The sequence below is a fragment of the Molossus molossus genome, unplaced genomic scaffold (assembly GCF_014108415.1).
Source record: "Molossus molossus isolate mMolMol1 unplaced genomic scaffold, mMolMol1.p scaffold_m16_p_16, whole genome shotgun sequence".
Classification (NCBI taxonomy): Eukaryota; Metazoa; Chordata; class Mammalia; order Chiroptera; family Molossidae; genus Molossus; species Molossus molossus.
Genome location: NW_023425351.1, coordinates 37,728,645 through 37,754,067, shown reverse-complemented (window position 1 = coordinate 37,754,067; position 25,423 = coordinate 37,728,645). Strand labels below are relative to the sequence as shown.

General features: G+C 41.7%; 1 protein-coding gene across 1 annotated transcript in view; it reads left to right on the top strand.

Moving 5' to 3' along the window:
- Positions 1-25,423, top strand: part of CDH17 (cadherin 17) — a 62,110-nt gene that overhangs the window by 20,836 nt on the left and 15,851 nt on the right. Inside the window, exons 5-13 of the mRNA XM_036264345.1 lie at positions 495-653; positions 756-955; positions 2,501-2,632; positions 2,946-3,096; positions 5,575-5,790; positions 9,275-9,351; positions 10,965-11,156; positions 21,186-21,430; positions 23,766-23,896. Coding sequence (XP_036120238.1) covers positions 495-653; positions 756-955; positions 2,501-2,632; positions 2,946-3,096; positions 5,575-5,790; positions 9,275-9,351; positions 10,965-11,156; positions 21,186-21,430; positions 23,766-23,896 — 1,503 coding nt within the window. The remainder of the gene's footprint in view (positions 1-494; positions 654-755; positions 956-2,500; positions 2,633-2,945; positions 3,097-5,574; positions 5,791-9,274; positions 9,352-10,964; positions 11,157-21,185; positions 21,431-23,765; positions 23,897-25,423) is intronic.

The window sequence follows — 25,423 nt, the reverse complement described above, 5'->3', positions numbered from 1 at the left end:
TGCACTCCTTCTGTTGCCTGCTGCTGTTTTAGTTGAAGCATATGAAGAAAAATTTGCCTCACACAGATATGTACTTGGAAAAGGGAGGAATATTGTAATAGCATTTTCAAATAATTATGGATACTATACCTAAACTCAACAAGTGGTGGTTTCTTAAAGGTTGATTACAATGTGGAATCTGAAACCATATCACTGCCTTGACACCTAAATCCATTAAATTAACTTGTGGGTTTTTTTGTTTGTTTGTTTGTTTTTTACATGTACGTAAGTTTAGATTCCATTGACCCTAAAATCAGTCTTGGAGATCTCTTGACCATACTTTGAGAAACCTCACCCTAGGGAAAGCAAGCAAAATAAAGATTCATTCCCCCATTGTTATGAATTATGGCATCTTCCCCATTCTGTCTCTGCCACTTAGAAGGCCAAAGTGACTATGGTTGGTTTGGGTTTCAATTAATCTCTCTCTTTTTTTCTGTGTACATTTTGTTAAATAGGGAAGCCTTTCATGTATGTCAATGCTACAGACCTGGATGATCCAAACACTCCCAATGCCCAGCTTATTTATCAGATTGTCATGCAGCTTCCCAAGATCAATGATGTCATGTACTTTCAGATAAACAACAAAACAGGAGCAATATCACTTACCTTGGAAGGTAAGTTGAGTGATACCCTCGCAGGATTGAATTATAAAAAGGGACCCCGATCTGTGTCAGCTTCAGACACATTTCCTTTTCTTTCTTCTCTACTTTCCATAGGATCTAAGGAATTGGATCCCATTAAGAATCCTTCCTATAATCTGGTGGTCTCAGTGAAGGACATGGGAGGCCAGAGTGAGAATTCTTTCAGTGATAGCACATCTGTGGATATTACGGTGAAGGAGAATATTTGGAAAACACCAGAACCTGTGGAAATTGTGGAAAACTCGACTGATCCTCACCCCATCAAAATCACTCAGGTAGTGCCTAAAGAATGCGTAGAGCCCACTAGATAAATGTCCTCACTCTGTAGAAGCACACCCTCATGGTCTTCACGGATACATTTATTATGTACATTTTTACATAGCATAATTATAAAGCAAACTAAATAGACAAAATATTTGTTCCCAAGTCTCTAGAGTTTACCATCATGAGTAAACTCTGGGCTTCACCAAATCAGATTCATCTATATCTATCTATATCTATATCTATATCTATATCTATATCTATATCTATATCTATATCTATATCTATATCTATCTATATCTGTGTCTATGTCTATATCTATATCTATATCTCTCTATATATCTATATCATTTATATCTATAGCTAATTTTTCTATATCTGTATCTATATCATCTATAATCTATCTATATCTATCTTTAAAAGAGAACTTCATCTAAGATTCCCAAAATACAATTGATGTTTGTTGTTCTCTGTGAGTAGTCTGGGATATGGCTGCACTGGAGTGGGTTGTACATGGTGCACATGTCATATATATATATACACACACACACACACACACACATATATATGTATATATATATATATATATATCTATATATATATATATATCATCTATATCTATATCTATCTATCATTGAATTTTGAAAGGCTGTTTTTTATTCTTGTGGGGAAAATCTCTGTCCAGTAGACTCATCTCATCATAGACTGAAGTATATAGACAGGATTGGCCAAGAGTAAGAGTTGAGTAGGCAACTTTTACCTTTGGAGACCACCCTCCCTCAATTCCATCTCCTCTGTGTGCCTCTCCTCTTCATTCACATGCTCCCCCTTCCCACCTCTGTGGCTGATGCTCTCACCCTGAGTTCCCTCCTCCTTTAGCTCTGAACTCCACCCAGATCTGATCTTTCTGGAAAATCAGGAGTTTCCTTGACATGAAAGCTGTGTGTTACTGATAGAGCACTGGATTTGGAAGCAGATGACCAGAACTATGTCCTTACTCCATTACTTTAATGATTGATCATAGAATAAGTCATTTAACTGTTCTTAGCCCCAACCTCTCACCAGTAAAATGGGGATCATAACACCTCTCTGGGTTGTTGTGAAGACTAACTAAGAAGTCGTGTCTGTAAAGGTGGGTCATGGGTATTAATGTTACATGTGAGTCCCAGCCTGTGGTTCCCCTAAGGCTGTTTTAAAATGACACTGCTGTTGTTGAGGGGCCCTGGAATGGTCCATCCCATATCTAATGTATAAACTAAAGGAATTTTTATTTACTGAATGTTGAATTAATGAACTTCACCATTAGAAGGAAAAGAATGAAAGCAAGAGTTATTCTGCTTTGCTAGCTAAGAAGGTGTATCAGGACTCAATGCCACGACAATTGCAGATTTGAGGCCTTTACTAAACTCTTTCTATTTATTATTTAGGTTATCCCCATAAGGATTTGTAAATGCTAAAAAAAATGCATATGCTTGTTTGCTCTTGGGACTGTCAAAGAAAATAAATTCTGGTGTGTCACACCCAATACCTTTCCTCAAAATTCACTTTGGGCCCTGTAGGTGCGGTGGAATGAGCCAGGTGCACACTATTCCTTAGTTGAGAAGGAGAAGCTGCCAAGATTCCCATTTTCAATTGACCAGGAAGGAAACATTTATGTGACTCAGCCCTTGGACAGAGAAGAAAAGGATTCAGTGAGTAAAACCGGGAAGAGTTTCACAGGCGACAAGACCGAGTGCTGTGCTCACAGAGAGCTGAGAGCAGAAAATATTTTACTTAAAAACAGTAACAAAATCCCCCAAACTGTGTTCTGAACCCCAGTACATACATTATTGCTCTCAAGATATTATAATATCCCCACAAATCCAACCTGTTTTTTCCCTTATTTCCCAGTTCTAAGTAAACTGGAAATAAGAGGTTAAATGAAATAGAATTGAAACAGTCATTTTGTTAGTCTTTTAGAGGCAATGATGGGGTCATGTCTTAACTCTGGTCTTCCTGTTGTAGTATGTTTTCTATGCGGTTGCAAAGGATGAGCTTGGAAAACCACTTGCATTCCCACTGCAAATTCATGTGAAAGTTAAAGACATTAATGATAATCCACCTACGTGCCCACCTACAATGCCTGTACTTGAGGTCCAGGAGAATGAAGGAATAGGTAAGAAATGAGACCTGTTCAAAGCTGTATTACGTCTTTCTTATGTTAACTCTGTAATCCTTTTCTCCTCTCTGTCTTGTAAAAAAAGGTGGGCAGGTAAACCTGATTGGTGGTCAGTTATCCATGTCTAGTACAGTATAGAGGTTGAATATACCTTCCGACTCACATAAGTACATTTTTTTTTTTTCTGGCTCAGTTACTACCTGGGTAGTGTTCTTAAATTGGAGCATTTATAACTACCACCAGCACTACTACCACTATTACTGTCCCTACTAATACTGTTACCACTATTAATACTACTACTACCACCCTTACCAGCAGCACTAACACCATAACCACCTATACCACTATGCTGTGTACATATATAAGGTTATCTCATTTGTAAGTTTTTTTTTTTATCCTCACCCAAGGACAGTTTTCTATTTTTCGTTCAGACAGAGTGGGAGGGAGAGAGAGAGGAAGAGAGAGGGAAACATCGACGTGAAAGGGACACATTGAGTGACTGCCACCCACATGACCCAACTAGGGCTGGGGACAAACTGCAACTGAGGTACATGCCCTTAGTGGGAACTGAACCCGGGACTCTCTGGACCGCAGGCTGATGCTCTAACTGCTGAGCCAAACTGGCCAGGGCTCATTTGCAAGGTTTTTACATAGATTCTTATTTTCCCTCTAACAAACTCAGTAACAAATTAAACCTCATCAAACTTGCTAAATGATTTAAATCAGTGTTTACTCCCAAGGTCAGATACTCTGCAATAAATAAGCACAACAAATGAAAATTGACTTTTGACCCTTGATGCTCCCTCTCTAGGAAGCTGATAACAATAGTTCAGGAGGCTTGTAGATAAAAGTTCAAATTCTAGCTATTTTTGTCCTTTTTTTCTTGACTTGCTTTGTTTTCTTTTACTGTGTCTAATGGTCGCTTTAGTTTTGTACAGGGACAACTACGTATGAGAACATTATGATTTCTGGGAGTTTTATGACTTCTCTGGATTCCCAGTTTTAGCCCCACAGTGGGATTGTGGCTGCATGTGGAGAAACCCACAATTCCCATTTTACAGAGCAAGATGACCAGAATCTATCAGACCTCACCCAGAGCTGTGGGTGAAATACTAAGTCACAACCTTTGACTTTTGGAACTCCCTGGACTGAAACACTCACAGGAATAAATACTCAGGGCCATAAACTGCAGCGAGGCAGAGAGAATGCATACCTGTTCTTTGCCCCCATTATCTTTGGGGTCGGTCTCTGCACTTGTTTCATAATATTGCTGAGAAGTCACCCACTACTGGCTTGCCCTTCTTTAGTTATACCGTTTGCCTTGTGTATTAGTGTCTGAGGGTGGTTGTAGCAAAGACCACAAAGTTGGTAGCATAAAACCAACAATTCTTTCACAGTTCTGGAGGCTAGAAATCTCAAATCAAGGTGCCTTCTAGGGGAGAGTTTGTCCCTGCCTTTTCTGGCTTCTGGTAGCTCTTGGCTGCTTATGGTAGCATAACCCTGGTCTCTGCCTCCTACTTCACATGGTCTCTACCTCTGTGTGTGACTATGTGTCTTCTCTTCTTATAGAAACACTAGTCACTAGATTTAGAACCCACTCTAAATCCAGGATAATTTTATCTCAAGGTCCTAATTACATCTGCAAAGACTCTATTTCCAACTAAGGTCACAACAAGTTTTTGAGTGAACCTGAATTTTTGTGGGACACTTTATTATGGGCTGAATTGTGACCCCCTCCAAATTCATATGGTACAGTCCTAATGCCCAGTACCTCAAAGGATGACTATTATTTAGAGATAAGGTCTTTAAAGAAAGAAAGTTAAAATTATGTCATTAGTGCAGGTCTTAAAGCAATATGAATTAATGTTGGCATTGCTAAAACTTGGGAAGATGAGTCTGGCTAATATAAGATACCAAACAGGATAATATAGATATACTAAGGAATAATTCAGTATGTTTTTGAGCTAGACCATAAGACCCCCAAAGGGAAGGGGCATTGCTTTGTACCTCTTTTACCCTACATGTGTAGAATAGACTCAATACAACATCCTGACTGTATCGCTAAGATGGTATTCTTCCAATGAGAGAAAATCTGGACACAGACATGTACAGAGGAATGACCATGTGAAGACACGTGGAGATGACAGCTATGTATGAGCCAAGGAAAGAGGTCTAAAGAAAACCAACCTTGCTGACACCTTGATCTCAGACCTCTGAGAGATCCAGAAACTGTGAGGAAATAAGTTTCTGTTGTTAAAGCTACCCAGTCTGTGATACTTTGTGATGGTGACCCTACAAACCAATATACTACACAATACACTACACTAGGGTTAGAAGAACCAAAATAAATCAAAGGACTTCAATCAGTCATTGAAAGTTATTTACAGAGCTTTCTAGGAACCTGCTTTTCCAGTGGAACCATTTTAAATAAATTAAATTGAGCCTGTAACGGATGAATTTTTTTCTTCTTTATAGGTAACAGTATTGGGACCCTTACTGCCCACGACAGGGATGAAGCAAACACGGTCAACAGTGTTTTACAATACAGAATTTTGGATCAGGTCCCTAAGTATCCCAGAGAAGGACTCTTTGTTATCCAGACCTACACGGGGATGTTCCAGTTAGCCATACAGTCCTTGAAGAAGCAAGATGCTCCTCAGTACAACTTGACGGTAGAGGTGTCCGACAAAGGTTAGTATCACATTTGCTGTCAAGAGTGTTTTCCTTTTAGCTGTGATTTGTTAGGCTGTTCTAATGCCTGGGTGGATGATGGAATAATGCTGTTCAAGAATTCCTGCTTCCTATGTGAAACACACATGCAACACAGAGGCAGCTGGTCCAAGTTACAGCTCAGACAACAATATTGTGGTCCCAGGCCTCCAGGAAGCAGATGCCACGAGGGGATTAAATATACAAGGGTTTTGTGTTTTTTTTTTTAGGGAAAATGCCTATGGAAAAAATAAATGGGGAGAGATACAGAGAAGGCTGGAGAACCATCAGGCTGTAATGCAAGCCTGAGCCTGAGTGAAGGAGGCAGAGAAGGAAGCTGGTGGGAGTATAATAGACCACTGAGCAGACAAAGTTTGGCAAGGTGGCTAGGGAGTCCGAAATTGGACGCTGAAGGAGTCCAGCATCTTTAGGAATGGGCCTACCTGAGCGTGCCTGCCTTCTTCAGTCATTGGCCGGGGGCAGCCATGGGACGCAAGGCCTCAGTGCAAACGTAGTGATGGATTACAGGGTGCATCGTCATTTAATATCCCTGTTGTTGGAGGTTGGCAAGGCACGTTGTTATGGCCACCATAATCATAAACAAAAAAATTAATTGCATTTTCTAATTTTTTCATTTGGATTCAAAGGATTCTACTTATGAAAGTGGAGGAAAAATGCATCTTTTGGGAAGTTTTGTCTTCTCTTATTAGCATCTAGTTGGTCTCTTGACAATATCAGGAGACATTCTTCCATACTCCTTATACAATTTCAAAGCAAGTAGTTCTTGATTTTTGTTAGGTCACAAGACCCTTTGAGAATCTGATGAAAACTATGCATTCTCCAACAAATCCACCCATTCTCAGACAAATGTGCACAAACACAGAAAATACATGTATTCAGAAACAGAGTTATTTTAGGTGCACACACGTTTCCTGGTTAAGAATCTTTCCTTGAATTAGAACCGAATCTTAGATTAACAAATAGTTTAGTAAGTGTTATGCTAGGAGTGCTAGAAGGCATAGATTATATAGGTACGGAGGAAAAAGGGCATCATTTACACTGCGCTTCACATTTTTTCCCCTTTACACTGATGTTGATATACTGAACGGAACTGGGGTTTAATGTTTGAAATTTAGTAATGTGGCAAATATTAGGGGCCTAACATTTGTCTAGCATTATGTTAAAAAGTACAACAAAAGTGATAATGAATATAATAAATCTCGATGAGTTAACAATCTCATGCTAATAGCCATCCATTCTTTGATCATTGACCTTGTTTGAGGCACCCTAAGGTATTGAGGATATATCCGTATATAAGACCCTTTGTCCTCAAGGAGCACTCATGATAAAGGAGATGGACATATGAATAAATACATTGCAAGAAACATGTATAAGGTTGCTTGTGAAGGAAATGAGTGACTCAGTGAAGGAAGAGAAAGGGTAAGGCCTTTTGGAAGAGGTGAAAGAAATCCCATGTGCAAATGCAAGGGACCCAAAGCAATTTAAGGCTATAAGAGCATAAAGTGGAAATCAGATTACATATTGTCTATGTACATGAATGCAGCTATGGAAAATGTGTGTGTGTGTGTGTGTTGATGGAATTAAACATTCAGGTGTACACTACAGAAAATTAGAGACTAAGCTGTAATTAGCATAGCTTTACATAAAATCAGGGAGGGCTCATTACCGCTGGAGACCCCCTTCTGGTCCTAATGAGGTTTGTGCAGAGCAGGGAGCTGGTGAGTGCAGGTCCTGGGAACCCCCAACCTTTAGCCATTCTTGTTGTCTACAAATGTTCTGGGGACTACCCCCAGCTTTCATCAACTTTCACTTATTTATACTTCGGTTATTATTAGATTACATGCTCAGGGTATTGAGCAGCAGCTCTGCAGTAAGACTGCCTGAATATGTTTGTTAGGATCCCAGCGGGAAATAGAGGGCCCCCTCCAAAGGAGTAACCGAAACGAGTTAAAAGGAAGGATTATTGTAAAGGTTGTGGGCAAGGTGGAGGGAGCTAACAGGCAGAGGGAAGCACAGTGGACAGCCAGCCTTTCCTACCCTAAAGTGAAGTGCTGAGGGAAGGGAGCATTCTGGAAGTGGCAAGCCCTGTGCCCGTGACTATACACAAGGTGGCCGGCAATGGGGAACGCCACCAGACCTTTCGCCTCCTGCCCTTCCTCCCACTGCTTGCCAGTGCTCCTATTGGCACGACCCAACTGTTACCCAAAGGGCCGGAATGCCCACTGATGCAGTTCTTAAGGTGGGCCACCCAGACACAGCGCAGGGAGGAGGGCGGAGAGGGGGTAGAGGACAGAGGGAGCACGTGGCTTTAGATTCTGGCTCAATCGCTAGTTAGTTGTGTGACCTTAGACAGGTTACTTAACTTCTCTATCCCTTGGCTTCCTCATTTGTGAATGAAATGAGTGATAATAGTACCTACATCATAAAGTTAGTATTAAGATAAAATGAGTAATGCAGGTAACACACTTAGTAAAGTGCCCAGTACCTAGGGAGGGCTAACAATTTGTAGATGTCAAGAACCTTAGTTCCTTAGTTATCCAGAGTTTATACATGAGCTTACTGGAGCACAGACACCTGAGTGACACAGTCAAGCTCTCACACATCTGATAAGTGACAGAGCCAGAATTTGAACAGTGGGATTCCAGAGCCCTGATTCTTAACCTTTATATGATACAGTACGTCATCATTATTAGAACAATGGTGATTCCGACAAAGAACCTGTCTTTTTTTTATTCTCGATATTTCCCTGGGCACCCCATTCCCGTCCATACTCCATGCTCATCTCAGACATGGGTCAAACCTGCTGTCTCTCACTAGGTCTTTGAATTGTCAAACCCATCCCTCAAAGCCGGTGATATTTCCCCAGGGTTCCATGAGCCACCTCTGCCCCTGTCTTGCCTCCAGCAATCTGGGCGGTCAGGCCATTTGAAGGGGACTGATTGTATCACTTCTTCCCTTACTTGGAGGGAAGGAAGCAGGTACCCTGACCCTTCCCACCAAGGGGAGCAGAGGAGATGTAGGACAGTAAGTGCTGGGATACTCATAGAAGAAAAGAGCCAGCTGGGATGCTCAAGGAAGGTTTTCTGGAGGCATCGTTTTGCACTGGGCTTCGAAGGCTATGTAAATTTCAGTAGTTAGAAAAAAGAAGCTGCTTCACAGGGAAGGAATAGTCTTGCTCCAGAACAATCCTTACCCTGGAGGGGGCAGGTGGTGGGGAGTAGGAAGCCCAGGTAAACTTCTTTCAGGACTTGTTCAGCCTCCCTGCGGTGAGCTGCTTATGTGTGCAGGTGGGGAACAGAGATCCTGTTTCCACACAAATTGCATGTCAGTAGCAAAGTTGTGACTATGGCTGTCACTTCACTTGCCAGTGTTTTTCTTGCAGGTTTCTGATGTTAATGCATGCTTTTTCAGTGAAAAGTGTTTGTGCTATGACTTTGATTTTCAGATTTCAAGACCCTCTGTCATGTGCAAATCAACGTTATTGATATCAATGATCAGATCCCCATCTTTGAAAAATCAGATGTGAGTAGTTGTCACCCGTTGTTTTTTCTTTACTTTGTTCATATTACTTGATCCCTACTCTTGGAAAAAGATACAGACAATTGTTAGGAAAAATGCCAGACTTCACAGGTAGCCTTAGTCAATACATTAATAACAAACCCAGACGCCTTCTTCAGTGAAATTCTTGAGGGAATATTCATTATTATAATATCTGGGAATGTCTTTTTTTAAAAAAATATTTTTTCTTTATTGATTTTAGAGAGAAGAAGGGAGAGAGAGAGATAGAAACATTGATGAGAGAGAAAATAGATTGACTGCCTCCTGCATGCCCCCCACTGGGAATTGGACCCACAATCTGGGAATGTGTCCTGAACAGGAATTGAACCCGGCAACCTCTTGGTGCATGGGTCGACGCTCAACCACTGAGTCACACTAGCTGGGCTGGGAATATCTTTTTTTTTTTTTAATCCTCACCCGAGGACATTTTTCCATTTTTGTTGTTGTTGTTGTTCACGTAGAGTGGGAGGGAGAGAGAGGAACAGAGAGAGAGAGAGAGAGACATCGATGTGAAAGGAACACATCGAGTGGCTGCCACCGCACAACCGACCAGGGCCGGGGACAAACTGCAGCCGAGGTACGCGCCCTTAGCGGGAACCGAACCCAGGTCTCTCAGGACCGCAGGCCGATGCTCTAACCGCTGAGCCAAACCGGCCAGGGCGGGAATATCTTTTTTATAAACTTCTGCCAATGGTTCATTTATTCCAAGGGCTGCTTAATAGCTTCAACCACAATCTTTGTCAAATTGAAAGGAGTTGAGTAGCTACTTGCAATTTGTTATTATATATTTTGTGTGTAGTAAAATATGAATTAATGCTAGGTTTCAAGCAAGCATTTTTAGTAAAATGTTTAATATTTGGAATATTAAATTGATAATTTAAATTCATTTTGCAATATTTGGATAAGAGAAAAGGAGAATGGGGAAAAACAGCAACACCTAATCTCTGGCTTAAGCCAAAGAAAAATGTGCTCAAGATATTTGCAAGAATTAGGAACACTGGGCGAAAAAGCAGGAAAGAAAAAAAGATCAGTTGAGGAACATGTTTACTTATTGTTGATGTGGACTTTAAACTTGAGGGTAGTTTAATCACTGCTCCCTTAAAAGGGATATCTTCATTTAAGTATTCTGGAGCAGAGAAGAATCTGTTTTACTAGTTTGTTTGAAGTCAGTTGTGAAGCAGCCCATAATCCTGTGATGATGTTAATCATGGACTAATTAAAATAATGTATGTAAAGTACCTGCCACATTATAAGTACTCAATATATAGAATTTACTTATATCATCACCAGTAATAATTATGGTTATTAAATGTGTTGGACGTGGGAGTGGGGATCTGTTTTAGAAGCCAAACAGTAGCTCTCTGAGATGTTGTGTTTCTGGGTACAATGGATATCAGTCTACGAGTATGACTGATGTCATAATCAACTGCAACATATTTATCAATAAGAAAAACATGCTTGGTGAGCACTAATGTGAACTATGACTTGTGTCCATTCTGAAGGTACAGAGACAAGTTAGCTCTTTGACAATTAATTATTCTTGACAACAATGTACATTCTCATTGTTTCCTTCTTAGTATGGAAACCTAACTCTTCCTGAAGACACAGCTGTTGGGTCCACCATCTTAACCATCCAGGCCACCGATGCTGATGAGCCATTTACTGGGAGTTCTAAAATCCTGTATCGAATTACACAGGGAGACAATGAGGGGCGACTGGGGATTGTCACAGATCCCCAAACCAACGCTGGATACGTCATAATTAAAAAGGTAAATGGCCCCTTAATGGAATTTGTCATTTTTATTGATTAATTTACTTATGACTATGCAAGGACCTATAAGCAGAGGTGATTCATTAGCAGTGATCTCTCAGTCACTCCTGTCTTCTTGCAAGACAAAAGGCCAGGAATCTAGTTCTGAGTCTATCATTAACTGACCAAGTAAGCTTTGTGGAGGGAGGGAGGACTGCCATATAAAACACATAAAATACATGATAAACAATTTTTAGTGTATGTACATCCCATGTAATATTTGGGACACACACTAAAAATTATTTGTTGTTTATCTGAAATTCAAATGTAATGAGTTGTTCTATACTTTTCTTTGCTAAATCTAGGTGGAGGATGTGCTTAGGGCTTTACTTTTCCCTTTGCAAATGTGGGGTATTAGACTGGATGAACCCTGTGAGCCATTTAAGCTATAGACCCCTTATTCTAAAGTGCCAACCATAGATTCCTCTTTTAAAATGACTGAAAATTGGTAGATATCCTTTCAAGGTCTAATAGATAAGTTTATCCTTTTATCTTTTCTTTTCCCCCAACCCCTTACTTTCATCTTTTATAGTATTGCTAAGTCCACTGGCTCTTACTTTGTCTCTCCCTCTGTAAGGACCAGGCAGACCAGAGCCAAAGTCTTACTTACAATAGTACTTTCTTCTTTTTACAGGATCTTCCCATTTCTCCCTAAGTCTACTCCTCTCCCCCACTCTGTAACCTACATCTTGACCCTATTCTCTGTGGCTGCCTCATCTATGCTTTAGAGCATGTAAATGGTCTACCAGATGACTCAGTGGAAAGCAGCACTCAATGTCATCCAACATATTTAGAATTAAAAGGGATCAGGGTGACAGCAAAAGAGATTCTGCAAGCCTAGTTGAATGCTGAAGCTTTGCAGTATAGTGTGCTGGAAGGCTGAAAAAAAAAGGGGGGGTGGGGCTCCGGAGGAAAGTTTTGAATCAGAATAAAGGAAAGCTGAACTAAAGGCTTTTAAAGACAAAACAGAATAATTTCACAGGAAATGGGTAGCAGCGCCAGGAGAGTGCCAGTGCCGAGCGAGCCCTGGGGCAGTGTCAGATCCTGATCTCATCACTGCCTTTGACAGAAGGACTCACTGGGCTTCAGCATGGAGGTCTGTGTGTGGACCAACTCAAGCCATTAGCATTCTGGGTCAGTCTGGCGTTCGGAAAAGGTGCCACTAGAACTTCCCCTGTGGTTCATGCTGGAGAAAAGGAACCCTAGAGCAAAGGATGAAGGAAAGGGCATTGTTCCGAGTCTGCACTGATGCTCCGACTGCGTTTCTTCCGTTCTCTCCCAGCCCCAGAGCTCTCTAGGGATCTATGGGAAGGTGGAGGCCTGTCCATCTCAGTACGAATTATTCCACATCAACGTTTTTTCATGGTGGCTTGTTGTGAACCAACTTAAGTTAATTAGCCATTTGTGCCTAATGGGCACCTTTCAGGAGATGTTGGTAACCTCAGTGATTAGTGATAAGTCAGGGCTGTGAGCTTTCTTCCACACAACCTTGAGGAGGTATATTACAATAGAGCAGGCATGTGGCCAAAATCATTGTCAAATTCTTATTTTATTTTCGGTTGTATTCCAAGTGTCTGACATATAGCAGAGGTTTAATAAATATTGGTTGACTAAATAATTAAGTTCTTTCCCATATACAATTGTTAACAAGCAAACACAAAACTGATCATCCAACTTGTGTTTTAGACTTGTGAAGTCCTGCTTTCTGTCCCTCCAGCACTGTGAGAGCAGCACTCTAGTGAGAGGATTCGTCTGACTGTCCACAGAAAGGCGGTCCTGGGCAGACCAGGAGTGCTGGGCCTCTGGAGGGTATAAGCTGCTGGACGAGCCAGATACTTACACTCATGTTCATGTGATGACTGAGAGATGATATATATATATATATATATATATTTTTTTTTTAAGAAGTTTTGCTTTTTTTTTCTTTATTGGTTTTAGAGAAAGAGAAAGGGAGAGAGAGATAGAAACATCAGCAGTGAGGAAGAACATCAATTGGCCACCTCCTGCATGCCCCCCACTGGGGATTGGGCCCACAACCTGGGCATGTGCCCTGACCAGGAATCAAACTGATGACCTCTTGGTGCATGGATTGATGCTCAGTCACTAAACTACATGTCTGGAATACCACTAATGTCACAAAATCTCTTTGTAAGATCACTTGCTGATTAACAAACTTTCTACATAGTGCTAACTCAAGACTTGTAGTGGCTGCCTCGGGAGTATGGATCTCTGATTAAGATCTTTCAAATGCTAAGCGACGCCACCCCTGAAGTGTGGATTAGGATATACCAACTGCCGCTAGTATATATGTGTTTATGCTGGCAGATATATGTATTTATATTGATTTTGGTGTTTTAAATAAATTAGACTTAGGCTTACTTCTATTTTCCTATCCATTTAGCTGTCAGGGGACTAACATTGATTCTGAACCATCATGTTAATCATTTTTAAGTGTTTAATTTACATTTTCTAAAATAGTGGTAAAAATCATAACATGAAATCTACCTTTTAAATTTTATAGTGTACAGTATTGTTAACCATATACATATTAGCGTTTCTCAGATCTCTAGAACCCTTTTATCTTGCATGAATAAAACTCTATACACTTTGAACAAGCAACTCCCCATGTCCCCTCTCTCCAGTCACCCCTCTTTCCTTTCCTGTACATTTACTATTCTAGGTACCTCAAATTAGTGGAGTCGTACAACTTTGTCCTCTGACTGACTTATTTCACTAAACATAAAGTCCTCAAGGTTTTCCATGTTGTAGCATATGACAGGATTTCTTTCTTTTCTTTTCTTTTTCTCTTTTAAAGGCTGCATAATTTTCCATTGTAAGTACATACCACATTTGATTTATCCATTCATTTGTCAGTGGACGCTTTGGTTGTGTTCACCTCTTGGCTATTGTGAATAATGCTACAGTGAACATGGGAGTACAGATATTTTGTTTTCAGTTCTTTTGGATACATATCCAGAAGTGGGATTGCTAGATCACAGAGTAGTTCTAGTTTAAAATTTTTGAGGAATCTTCATGCTGTTTTTCCTATAGCTGTGGCACCATTTTACATTCCCACCAGTGGTGCCTAAGGGTTCCAATTTCTCCACATTCTCACCAACACTTGTAATTTTCTTTCTTTTTAAAACAATTTTATAATGGCCATCCTAACAGGTGTGGTTTTAATTTGCCTTTCTCTGATTAGTGCTATTGAGCATCTTTTAATATACCTGTATGTCTTCTTTGGAAAAATGTCTATAGAAGTCCCTTGTCCATTTTTAAATCAGGTTACTTGTGTTTTGTTATTAAATTGTATGAGTTCCTTATACATTTTGAGTGTATTAACCCCTTATCAGATATATGGTTTGCAAATATTTTCCCATTCTGTAGGTTGTCTTTTCACACTGCTGGTTCTTTCCTTTGTTGTGCAGAAGCTTTTTAGTTTTATATAGTCCTGCTCTTGTACTTTTGCTTTTCTTGCCTTTGCTTTTGGCGCCATATCTAGAAACTAAGTCTCTTAATCACAGTTCTATCAGCAACTGTTCAACTAAATTACGAATGTGCTAATTGTAGGTAAAATTCTCTGAGAAACCCATACCCCGACTGTAGCTCATTTTACTTCATGAAGCTCTCCTTTACTTTTCACACTGATTATGAGGGAAGCAGAAATAAGTCCCAGGTACAGATGAGGTTCAGGCCCACAGCAAGATATAGTCAGGTCCAGCTGGGTGGCTCAGTTGGTTGGAACATCATCCCATACACCAAAAGATTGCAGGTTTAATCCCCGGTCAGGATATGTACCTAGGTTTCGGGTTCTATTCCTGGTCGGGGCTTGTACAGGAGGCAACCAGTTGTTGTTTCTCTCATATAAATGTTTCTCTCTCTCTCTCTCTCTCTCTCTCCCCCTACCCCTCTCTCTAAAAATTAATTAAAACATATCCTCAGGCGAGGATTAAAAAAAAAAAAAAAGATATGCCCAGCCAATGTGGCTCAGTGGTTGAGCATTGACTCATACACTAAGAGGTTGCCGGTTCAATTCTCGGTCAGGGCACATGCCCAGGTTGTGGGCCAGATCCTTAGTGTGGGGCATGCAGGAGGTGGCCAATCGATGTTCTCTCTCATTGATGTTTCTATCTCTCTCTCCCTCTTCCTTCCTCTCTCTCTAAAATCAATAAAGAAAAAAAAAATATATATATATATAGTCAGGTCCCCTGGAGATGGCAAAGCTGGGCTCTTGACCATAGGCTTCTGGCTTCTCTTGGGAAATGATTTCTGTTGAGGCCTGGTGTTGTCCTTACTATCTCTGTGACCCTGCCCAAATGACAGAATCCCTCAGGTCTCAGTTTTCTGATCTGTAAAAATGGGTAAAATGGTAGCACCTTCATTAGGATGTTGAAGGATTAACTGTAAAAATGCATATATTGCTCTTAACACAGCACCCAGCAGATAGTAAACTTAAATGTGCAGCATTATCTTAATTTTGATAAATTTGAACTAGGGCAGAAGCCAGGATTCTGTCTGTGAAGAGATGTGCTTGCCCCTCTTGCCAAGGACGCCAAACTTGCCTAATCCCAGGGTCAAATGGTACCCACTGGGGACTGCTAACTCAGCCTCTCCAGGGAAGGACCTGGAAATCAGTAATTTTAACAAGACAACGGCAAAAGGGGGAAAAATACACTCTTGTTTTTCTCCTTTAGTCTCGTACTACTCCCACACTGCACTTCTGTGAGTTTTCCACATATCAAGTAATTCTCTTGCACCAGCCTGATGCACGGCAATTCAGCTCAGTTCTGGCACCATCTATGTGGAAGCAGCACAGACCCCGCAGGTTAAGGGCTCAGTTCCACAAGACTGCCCCTACTTCGGAAGCCAGTGGAAAATCCCAGGTTGTCACCTATGCTTCTGACCGACTGGTTTTACATCAGAGGTTCCTATGACTCCCTCCTCAGGTTCCATCATTTTCTAGAACAGCTCATAGAACTCAGAGAAACACGAACATTCACTAGTTTATTATATGTTAAAAGATATGATAAAGGATACAGGCAAACAGCCAGATAAAGAGACACAAAGGACAAGATCTAGAATGGTCCCGAGTGCAGGAGCTTCTGTCCCTATGGAGCTGAGGCAGGTGTACTCTCCCAGCACGTGGATGTGTTCACCACCTAGAAGCTCTCCAAACCTCATACTTGTGGGCTTTATATGGAGGCTTCATCATGTGGACAGGATTGATTATTAACTCATTCTCTAGCCTCTCATCTCTACCCTGGATGGCATAATTGGGTTGAGCTGAAAGTTCCAAGCTTCTGATCCTGGTTTGGTCTTTCTGGTGAGCAGTACCCATCCAGGAGCTCACCAAGAGTTGCCTCATTAGCACAAAGACATTTCTATTACTCAGGAAATTACAAGGGATATAGGAGCTCCGTCTCAGGAACTGGGGTCAAAGACAAAATGTTAGAACAAAGGATGCTCTGAGTGCTCTTATCACTTAGAAATTAGAAAAATTTTAAGGTGCTTCTGTGCCAGGAACTGGGGGCAGAGACCAATATGTGTATTTTTATTATTTCACATACCCCAAGTGATGCGTAGGATTAAACACGTTTTAGAAATGCTGCCCTACTCAGTGTTGACAGCCACCCCAAGCTCTGGCCTGTTGTGTGGTGGATTATGATACTCTTGTGAGGCCAAGCAGGCCGCAGGAGCAGGAAGACTATTTCTTTGAGGCCTGGCAGCTCATCGACATCTCTCCTGGGACTCCATTTCTTGAAGTTCGAGGTTTTCTTTTAGCTTTAATATTTTTAAATGCAAATTTTGTCACTTCTCCATTATAGCTGGCCATTTTGAATTCTCAGTACAGGACCTATTTTTCAACTAGCCCAAGTGTCATCTGGAAGCTAATACACACACTTTTTTCTCATCACCAATCATTGGTTAAAATGTTAAATATCCCCCCTTGCAACTCCTCCCACCTCGGCACGTTTATCTCTGCCTTCAGGTTGAAGCTGAATCACTAGGTTTGGCCTATTAAACAATTGTGTGCAGAAAAGGAACTGCAGCATGAGCAGATTTTTCAGCTTATTCGATGACTGTATCTCCTAGACAGACCTGAGGCCATCCAAGAGGCCGTGATGGGTGTCTTGACTTGGTTTTGAAGGCATATCCCTGAATTATGTCAGATGATACACATGGTTTGAAAAGACTTGTCCTTGCTTAAACTCTGCTGATTATCATTAGCTAATTTGGTATCTTTCATTTCTAATTTTTTCCCTGGAAGACTTGGCTCAGCGTTTGTCCTGGTGTGAAAGTTAAGCAGATTGATCAAACAGGCTGCTCCTTTTTCTACGTGTTCTATTCAATAAGGTTTAAGAGGCACTGACACCTTTCCTAACTGGTCTCCCTGCCTGGGTCTGGATCACCTCAAATCCATCCCTCACATGGCTGCTCCCAGAGTTATCTTTCTAAAACACTAATCTGACCTTGTCAGTCTGGTGCTTACCTCCTCTCTCTGCTCCTCAGGAATAAAGTCCCAACTCTTTAGCCTGAGGTACATGGTCTCTTCCACCACTTCTTTCTACTCTCAGCCTTACATGTTCTGTTCTGGTAACACAGGCTACTTCTCATTTGCAGACATACCATTTTATTTCTTTATCCCTCACCTCTTGGAGCCACAGTGATGGGATGGAAAGGTGGGGAGGAGACTTAAGACCTGTTTGGTGGTGAGGATGAGATGTGCCTCTTCTGCCCGAGCACACAGACAGCTGTGCTGCCTGCCTGAGCCTGGGCATGGCTGGACCAGCAAGGAACAGAGAAAGTGTCCTTTGTCCTCCATTAGGGCTTGCCTGGTGACGTGGGCTGGGAAAGAATTCACAAAGAAGGAGAGATGAAGCAAGGAAATGTATTTTACTTTCCAAGGGAGGAACGGGCCAAGGATCGATAATACAGGCCGGCAAAGAACAGTGACTTGCACTTTTAAAGACCAAGCATTGTTGTAGCTAAGCGACAAGGAAGGGAGGGAGCTGTGTTAAGTTAGCGGTTCAGCTGTAACCAGATGCTGGGAGTTATCTTGAAAAGTTATAGTTTGTTTGCTTTCCAGGAGGCTGTGAGGTAGAAATACTGATATATCTCATTGGCAATTTCCCAACCCTGTAAAACAAGCTTAGAACAAAAGCTATAAAGAGTTCAAAGAGGAGAGGCCTGTCTGAATGGGGGTGGGGGTAGGGTGGGGATAGGGAAGGAGGAGGAAGCCTAATTAAACTTCCCACTAACCGAAGACTCCTAGTGCAATCATCCCGGAGCTGTTGAATCATCAGGGAGGTGGGGAGTGGGGGAGGGAGAGCGCAGCCTTGTCTGGTCCCACTGTTTGAAAGCAGGAGCCAACAGTCTCAGGATTTAATTACTAGGTGCTTCTCATAAATTGGGGAAAGCCCACAACAAAGAAAAGGAGAGGCCTGATTTCTGTCCTTTCATCCTCATCATGGGTTTGCTCTGGGGGCTGCTTTCTGCTCCATCTGCCAAGATTTCTCAATTTGATACCTTCGTCTTCATCCCCTGAAAGGAGGACTGGGTTTCTGGGAGTCAGAAGCTTCAGCTTGCTCCCTCTCACCCCCACCCCCAGGTGAGGAGCCCGATCAGACCACGTGGCAGTGATCACGAGGTCATCGCGGGTCGTACCCTGCAGACAGTGGTGCTTATCTCTGTGAATAACCGCTCTCTTTGCACATCTCAGCTGGCTTATAATATTTTATATCCTGTATATTTATGTTCTGTCAATCGCTTCTTATTTTCTATTTCCAATGACTTTGCATCTTCACATATAATTTTTTCTCTTCCTATCATACTTTTTTTCTGAGCGATCTTTCTATCGTACTTTCTATTGAATTAGAAATTGAATTGTGATGTTGTGTGTGTTGCGTGTGCATGGAGGACAGGGGTTTCTAGAAAGCAGAAATCTTTGTACTCTTCTCTACTGAGGCCCTTGAGGGTTCAAGAAAGACCAAGGCCTTCTCGTCTTTATGTTTCTGACTGATATACTATGGGTACTGCGTGTCAAGGAAGAGATGAGAAGCAATGATGAATATAACACAATTTCTCCTCTCAGAGAACTTATGGTTAATGAGAATCTGAAATAGATAATGAAAAAATTAGAATCCTGGTCAGGTACTGTGATATTGCAGAGGACGTGGAGTTCATCCATTTGGGGATGAAGGTGGGGATCAGGGAAGCCAATCTGGAGAGGACAGCGTTGAGCCAACTTCTGACTTGGGGAGAATTTTTTTCAGATGTCAAGGAAGGGTAGGCTGAACTAATGCAATCATGTGTCAAACCCTCCATGAGTTTTTCTCTTCACAAATGGATATTACCATTTCTGTTTAATCAATGATATAAATAGGTGTAAACTAAAGTGAAGGGATTGACAGCTCACCAAGAGGTCCTGGGTCCTCCAGGCATGGAATAAAAAATAAAATAGTGTAGCTTCCATGATCCATAATGTACCTTTTGGGCTTTACTTTGGTTCCTTCATCTTTTTGAGGTCCTTGGCATCACTGAGACTCTGACAATGCTACATATACTTTCCCTAGAAAAAAATCTACATATGCACATACATACACTATTCTGATTTTGGCTTCTAGAGGTTCACAGATCCCCAGACACCCTTTCATCCTAGTTAAGAAGCCCGACTTTATGGGGTTGTTCCACTCTGCAGGATTAGAAAATTTCCCCCTTAGATCATGGATTCTGTGCCTTGAGGGAGACCTTAAAAGTCCCATAGCACCAATTACTTAAATGATATTTAAGTCCTTCCGATGCTGTGCTAGCCTGTCACATGTTATTTAAGCCCATTCTTGAAATCTTCCAGAGTTGAGAACTTACTTTGTTTGAAGTAACTCTTCCTGTCTTGGGTAGACCTAACTGTGAAATTCTTCCTGACACTAAACCAAAATTAGTTTCTTGATTTTTTAAATTTTTGGCCCTGTCTGGAATGACCTGGAACAAGAGCAGGTCACCTGTTTTTCGATCATCTCCTCTAACCTCTTCCACTCTCCATGAGTTTAAGGACTTTTATTTTGGGGTTTGGATCCTGCGGTTCCTCTAAAACCATTTTCTATATAATGTGGAAATTTCTATCTAAGCATTTCCCATGCTGTATTCGGGGAACTCTCTTGGAAGAATCAATAAGTTTCTGCTGAATGAGTGAATGAACTGTCCCAGGGTTAAATACATTTGAGGAGCTGCATTGATTTGCTCTTCTAGGAGAGTCTGAATACATATTAGCACATTAAAAGCTCTGAAAAGTCCTGCAGCACAGACTTTTTCATGACTCCATTATCATTCTGAGAAGTAGGTATTTGCTGGCACTGACTCACGAACTGCTGCTCTGTGAGAGTTTTTATCTTTTTTTTTTTTTAAATCCTCACCCGAGGACATTTTTCCATTTTTTTGTTCAGATAGAGCAGGAGAGAGAGAGAGGAAGAGAGAGAGAGAGAGAGAGAAACATCGATGTGAAAGGACACATCCAGTGGCTGCCACCCGCACGACCAACCAGGGCCGGGGACAAACTGCAACTGAGGTACGTGCCCTTAGCGGGAACCAAACCCGGGTCTCTCTGTACCGCAGGCCGACGCTCTAACTGCTGAGCCAAACCAGCCAGGGCCTGTGAGAGTTTTTAAAGGAGAGTAGGGAGCCCTGGCCAGTTTGGCTTAGCAGTTAGAGCATAGGCCTGTGGTCCGGAGAGACCCGGGTTCGGTTCCCGCTAAGGGCACGTACCTCAGTTACAGTTTGTCCCCGGCCCTGGTGGTAGCCACTCAATGTGTCCCTTTCACATCAATGTTTCTCTCTCTCTCTCTCTCTCCCTCCCACTCTACCTGAACAAAAAATGGAAAAATATCCTTGGGTGAGGATAAGAAAATAAAAAAATAAAGGAGAGTAGGGAATGAGTCTTTTAAGAGAGCTAATCATCCCCAAGATAATTTTCTCTGTTTTTTGCCCTACACAGCCTCTTGATTTTGAAACAGCAGCCGTTCACAACATTGTGTTCCAAGCGGAAAACCCTGAGCCTCTGGTGTCTGATGTACAGTACAATGCCAGCTCTTTTGCCACATTCAATCTTTTTGTGACAGATGTGAATGAAGCACCTCAATTTTCCCAACGAGTATTCCAAGCAAAAGTCAGTGAAGATGTGGCTGTAGGCACTAAATTGGGCAACGTGACTGCCAAGGATCCGGAAAGTCTGGACATAAGGTAGAGAACAGGGCTGGGCAAGCCTGGCTGTGCGGTGACCAAGGCCGGTGGGATGGAGGAGGGGCTGGGAGGGGCGCAGGGCCTGGCCTGACTCCGAGCTCTCTCCCATGGGAGCAGCCAGTGATTCGAAGCCATGTCCAGTGCACATGGTAAACTTGTCCTTGGTGGCTGCAGGGGTCAGTACCCTGGGTGGGGAGCAGGGGAAATCCAGGCTCAGGCGGGCGGAAAGCATGTCAGGTTCTCTTTGGCCCACTCACTGCAAGTCCCACTGAGAGCTGGTAAATTTAGGAGATGGGGGTCTAGAGATGGGACTGCCCAAAGCCAGATCCTGTGTCGGAACCAGTCCCAGGGGCTGGGGTTCGGGGGAGAGTTCCAGCCCAGCCCCTAAAGCTGACTGGAGGTCTAGAGAGAAAGAATGAAGCAAAAGCCCAACTGGGCAGACTCAGCCACCTGACAAGGTGAAGGGCATCTTCTGGATATAGAGTGTATAGGTTCCTTGACTCCCCAGAGAGCAGGTCTGGGGTAACAAGCCTCATTCCAGAGTGTACCCCTGGAGAGGCTAGTGTTCAGTCTGAGGTGGTTAAACAAATGTGTAAATCTGCCCATCTTAGCAATTCTCAATTTTTTTTCAACGCAATAGGATTCACACACATTTGTCTTAAAAATATACAATGATAATTAATTTGCCCAAGAGATACACGTATGTGTGTGTACATATATCTGTATTAATATATATAACCTCTTTAAGTTCACATAGTTAATGAGCACATAGTCAGGACTAGAACCCAGATCTTTTCCTTCCATTGTATAACAGCCCTACTGTGTAAGGCATGACAAAGAGTTCAGTATGACTTAAACCAGTACATACGGTTTTGATGACAATTCCTAAAGTTTCTCTAAATAGTTGAAGGGAATCTTGCCTTCCAATGAGCTGTCATTTAGGCCCTTGGAATCAGTTCTAAGACCTTTTTCTGATTGTCAAGGAGTAAAGTTCTCAACTATCTACCTTACCCCTTCTCTAGTTTTATAAAAGGGAAAGACCAGTGGAGGCTTCACTGTACAGTTTAGTATAGATACACTCTCTACATCAGAGTCAAAGATTCTGATGGGAACACGTTTGTAATTTTACAACCATTTATTGTTTAACCAATATTTTTTTCTCCTTCATGAGAATGCTGTAAAAATCATTAGTCAAAGACAAGTGAACAAAAATTTGAGTTTATGAATGGCGAAAACACAAGCATTTAAGAAAATTTCTCAGATAGATCAAGGAAAAGATATAATGTACACACTATTAAATTGAGATTAGAAAGATGAGGAAAAAGACTGAGAAGGGAAGTGTCCTGTAAGAGACGGTCTTGGAAGACGAATAAAAAGAGTGTTTTCAGCCCTGGCCGGTTTGGCTCAGTGGCTAGAACATCAGCCCATGGTCCAGAGAGACCCTGGTTCGGTTCCCGCTAAGGGCACGTACCTCCGTTGCAGTTTGTCCCCGGCACCGGTTGGAGTTGTGTGGGTGGCGACCACTTGATGTATCTCTCTCACACCGATGTTTCTCTCTTTTCTCTCTCCCTCCCTCTCTCCCTCTCACTCTACCTGAAGATGGATGCAAAAGTGTCCTCAGGTGAAGATTAAAAAAAAAAAAAGTGTTTTCAGAATAAAGAGTAATCAGCAGTTCGGATGCTAGTATTTATTAAGTTGGTTAGAAATTAAGATGACTCCAGAGTATTTGGCCTACATAAGTTAATTCTTCTCTTTCTCTTAGCTCCCTTTCATTGTATTTACCACATTTTATTGGAATTATTTATCTCTTTGTCTGTTTTCTCTACTGGCCTAAGAGCCCCTTTTTGTAATCTCCTGTCTTGGTTTACTGCCTGGTATTTGCTAAGCACTCAGTAGATGTCTGTTGAAGAGAGAATTCGCTGGGCCCCCAGCAGCCTCTGAGTATCCACCCATTCACGCAACATCTCCACCAGTGGGTGTTCAAGTTTTCTTAGAAGGGTGGTTTGCTAGTCAGTTTAAAAAGATACTTTCAGGTTGTTTTCATTAGAATTCTTTGATTGCCAGAAAAATTGAATTGTTTTTCCCCAGAGTTTGTGATTATACATTTTCTAATAAAACAAGTACAACTAGTACTTTGTAAAGATGAGCAAATGCCCGTTTTGAAGATAGGTGATACGCAAATAAAACAATAATATTAAATAATGATCTTTTAAATATGCTGTAAGTAATATGCAAGGGGTATTATTGACATAATAGCATAGTGATGCATAAACTATCTTCACATTTTTACGTAATGTAATGAGGGCTTTTCTTTTGCTCTTTTCACCTGATGAAGTTATTCACTGAGAGACGATGAAAGAGGTTGGCTTAAAATTGACCGTGTCACTGGCGAGATCTTCAGTGTGGCTTCGCTGGACAGGGAAGCTGAAAGTCTGTATCGGGTACAAGTGGTGGCAACCGAAGTAGGTGAGCAAAACTAAAAGTAAAAAACTATTAGGGAATACATCAGGAGAAATAGGCGGGAGGGAAAGTGAGCGGGAAGTTCACTGGGTCAGATTGTCAGAATATTTTATAGTGGAAAGACAGGAAGGATACAAAAGTAGAGGGAACTTCTTCCTGGTTTTGTTCAAGATGAGAACTACCTGTGCCCTGAGTACCTGCAGCGTTGCCTGCACAGGCTGGCTAGGGTTCGTGGGTGCTGCTCACTCTGGTTTCCCGAAGGGGCTACAGCTCCAGGAAGGTTCCCATGTGCCCACTGAACTACCCACCTTCTCCAAAGTGTTTGGAGGTGTCTCCCAGAATCTTGGTCAAACCACTGCCTGGCTCCCCTACACCCGTTACTTTCTTCTCCAGCCTTAAATGGCAACACCTTATCCTTTTTGAAACAAAAGTGTTATTTGGTGTTCTCACTTTGACATGTGCCACAGTCACCTGAGGGGCTTGTTCAGTGCAGATACCGGGAATTCACGTAGCAATTCTGATTCAGCAAGTTTGGGTGGCCCTGGGTATCTATCTGTGTTTTGATGAAATAGGGTGAACTTTGGAAAGACTTATTATTTAGATAAGAAAAGGATGTTTGAACTGCCCTTATGTAATCTTTACATCTCATTTGATTCAGTTGTGGTGATGTATCTCACCCACTAGTTCTAAATGTGGAGTTTCAGGGAATTTAAAAAATTAAAATTAAACTCACGGAAATAGTAGGCTTACCAGTGATAAGAGTGATGATTAAAACATTGAATTTCTTTGCATTTAAATGGAATGTTTCAATTTAGAGTAGGAATTCTATTGATCTTATGCTGATTAGAGCCTCTAATAAGTAGGGAGTCACTATATCTGCTGGGTTTACCAAAAAATGAGAATTGAACTTATCATAATAAATACAGTTTTAGACCAAAAACTAAACTTTCAAAATGGGAGGCCCAGGGTTGGGAGCTGGAGTGGGGAACATTTTAGTAAGTGGGAATCATAAAAATGTTCCCCTCATGAGAAAAGATGAATAAAAACAAAAGAAGCCAATCAATGCCAAGGAGAGGGGAGGTACGGAAAGGTGGGCCGAATTTGGAAGAGATGCATGTGAGCGGATGGTCAGCCATTGGCTCTCTTGCTTGTTCCTAGTTCTGCACATTCTGCTATCACATTGCATACATTTAATTTGATTTAACAGCTCCCGATTAACCAGGAGGAAGCTTCTGGCTGGGCCTTCATGCTGGGCATTCTGTTACAACAGACTGTGGGGGCAACACTTCACTTTGTATGTGTCCTAACGTCCTTTCACATTTAGCAGATTTATGAATCACAGCTAGGGTTCGCAATCCTGTTCCAATTTGCCATTGTCAGCCCTGAAATAATGCGAATCGATTAAATGACCTTAAGAGCATGGTGGCTTTTCCTCCTTTGGTTAAATGTAGTCAGGAACATAGAAGACAGTTGAAAAGAAAAGCAAGAAAACGGGGTTCACTGGAATTGAAGCAGGTTGGAGCCACACATGTT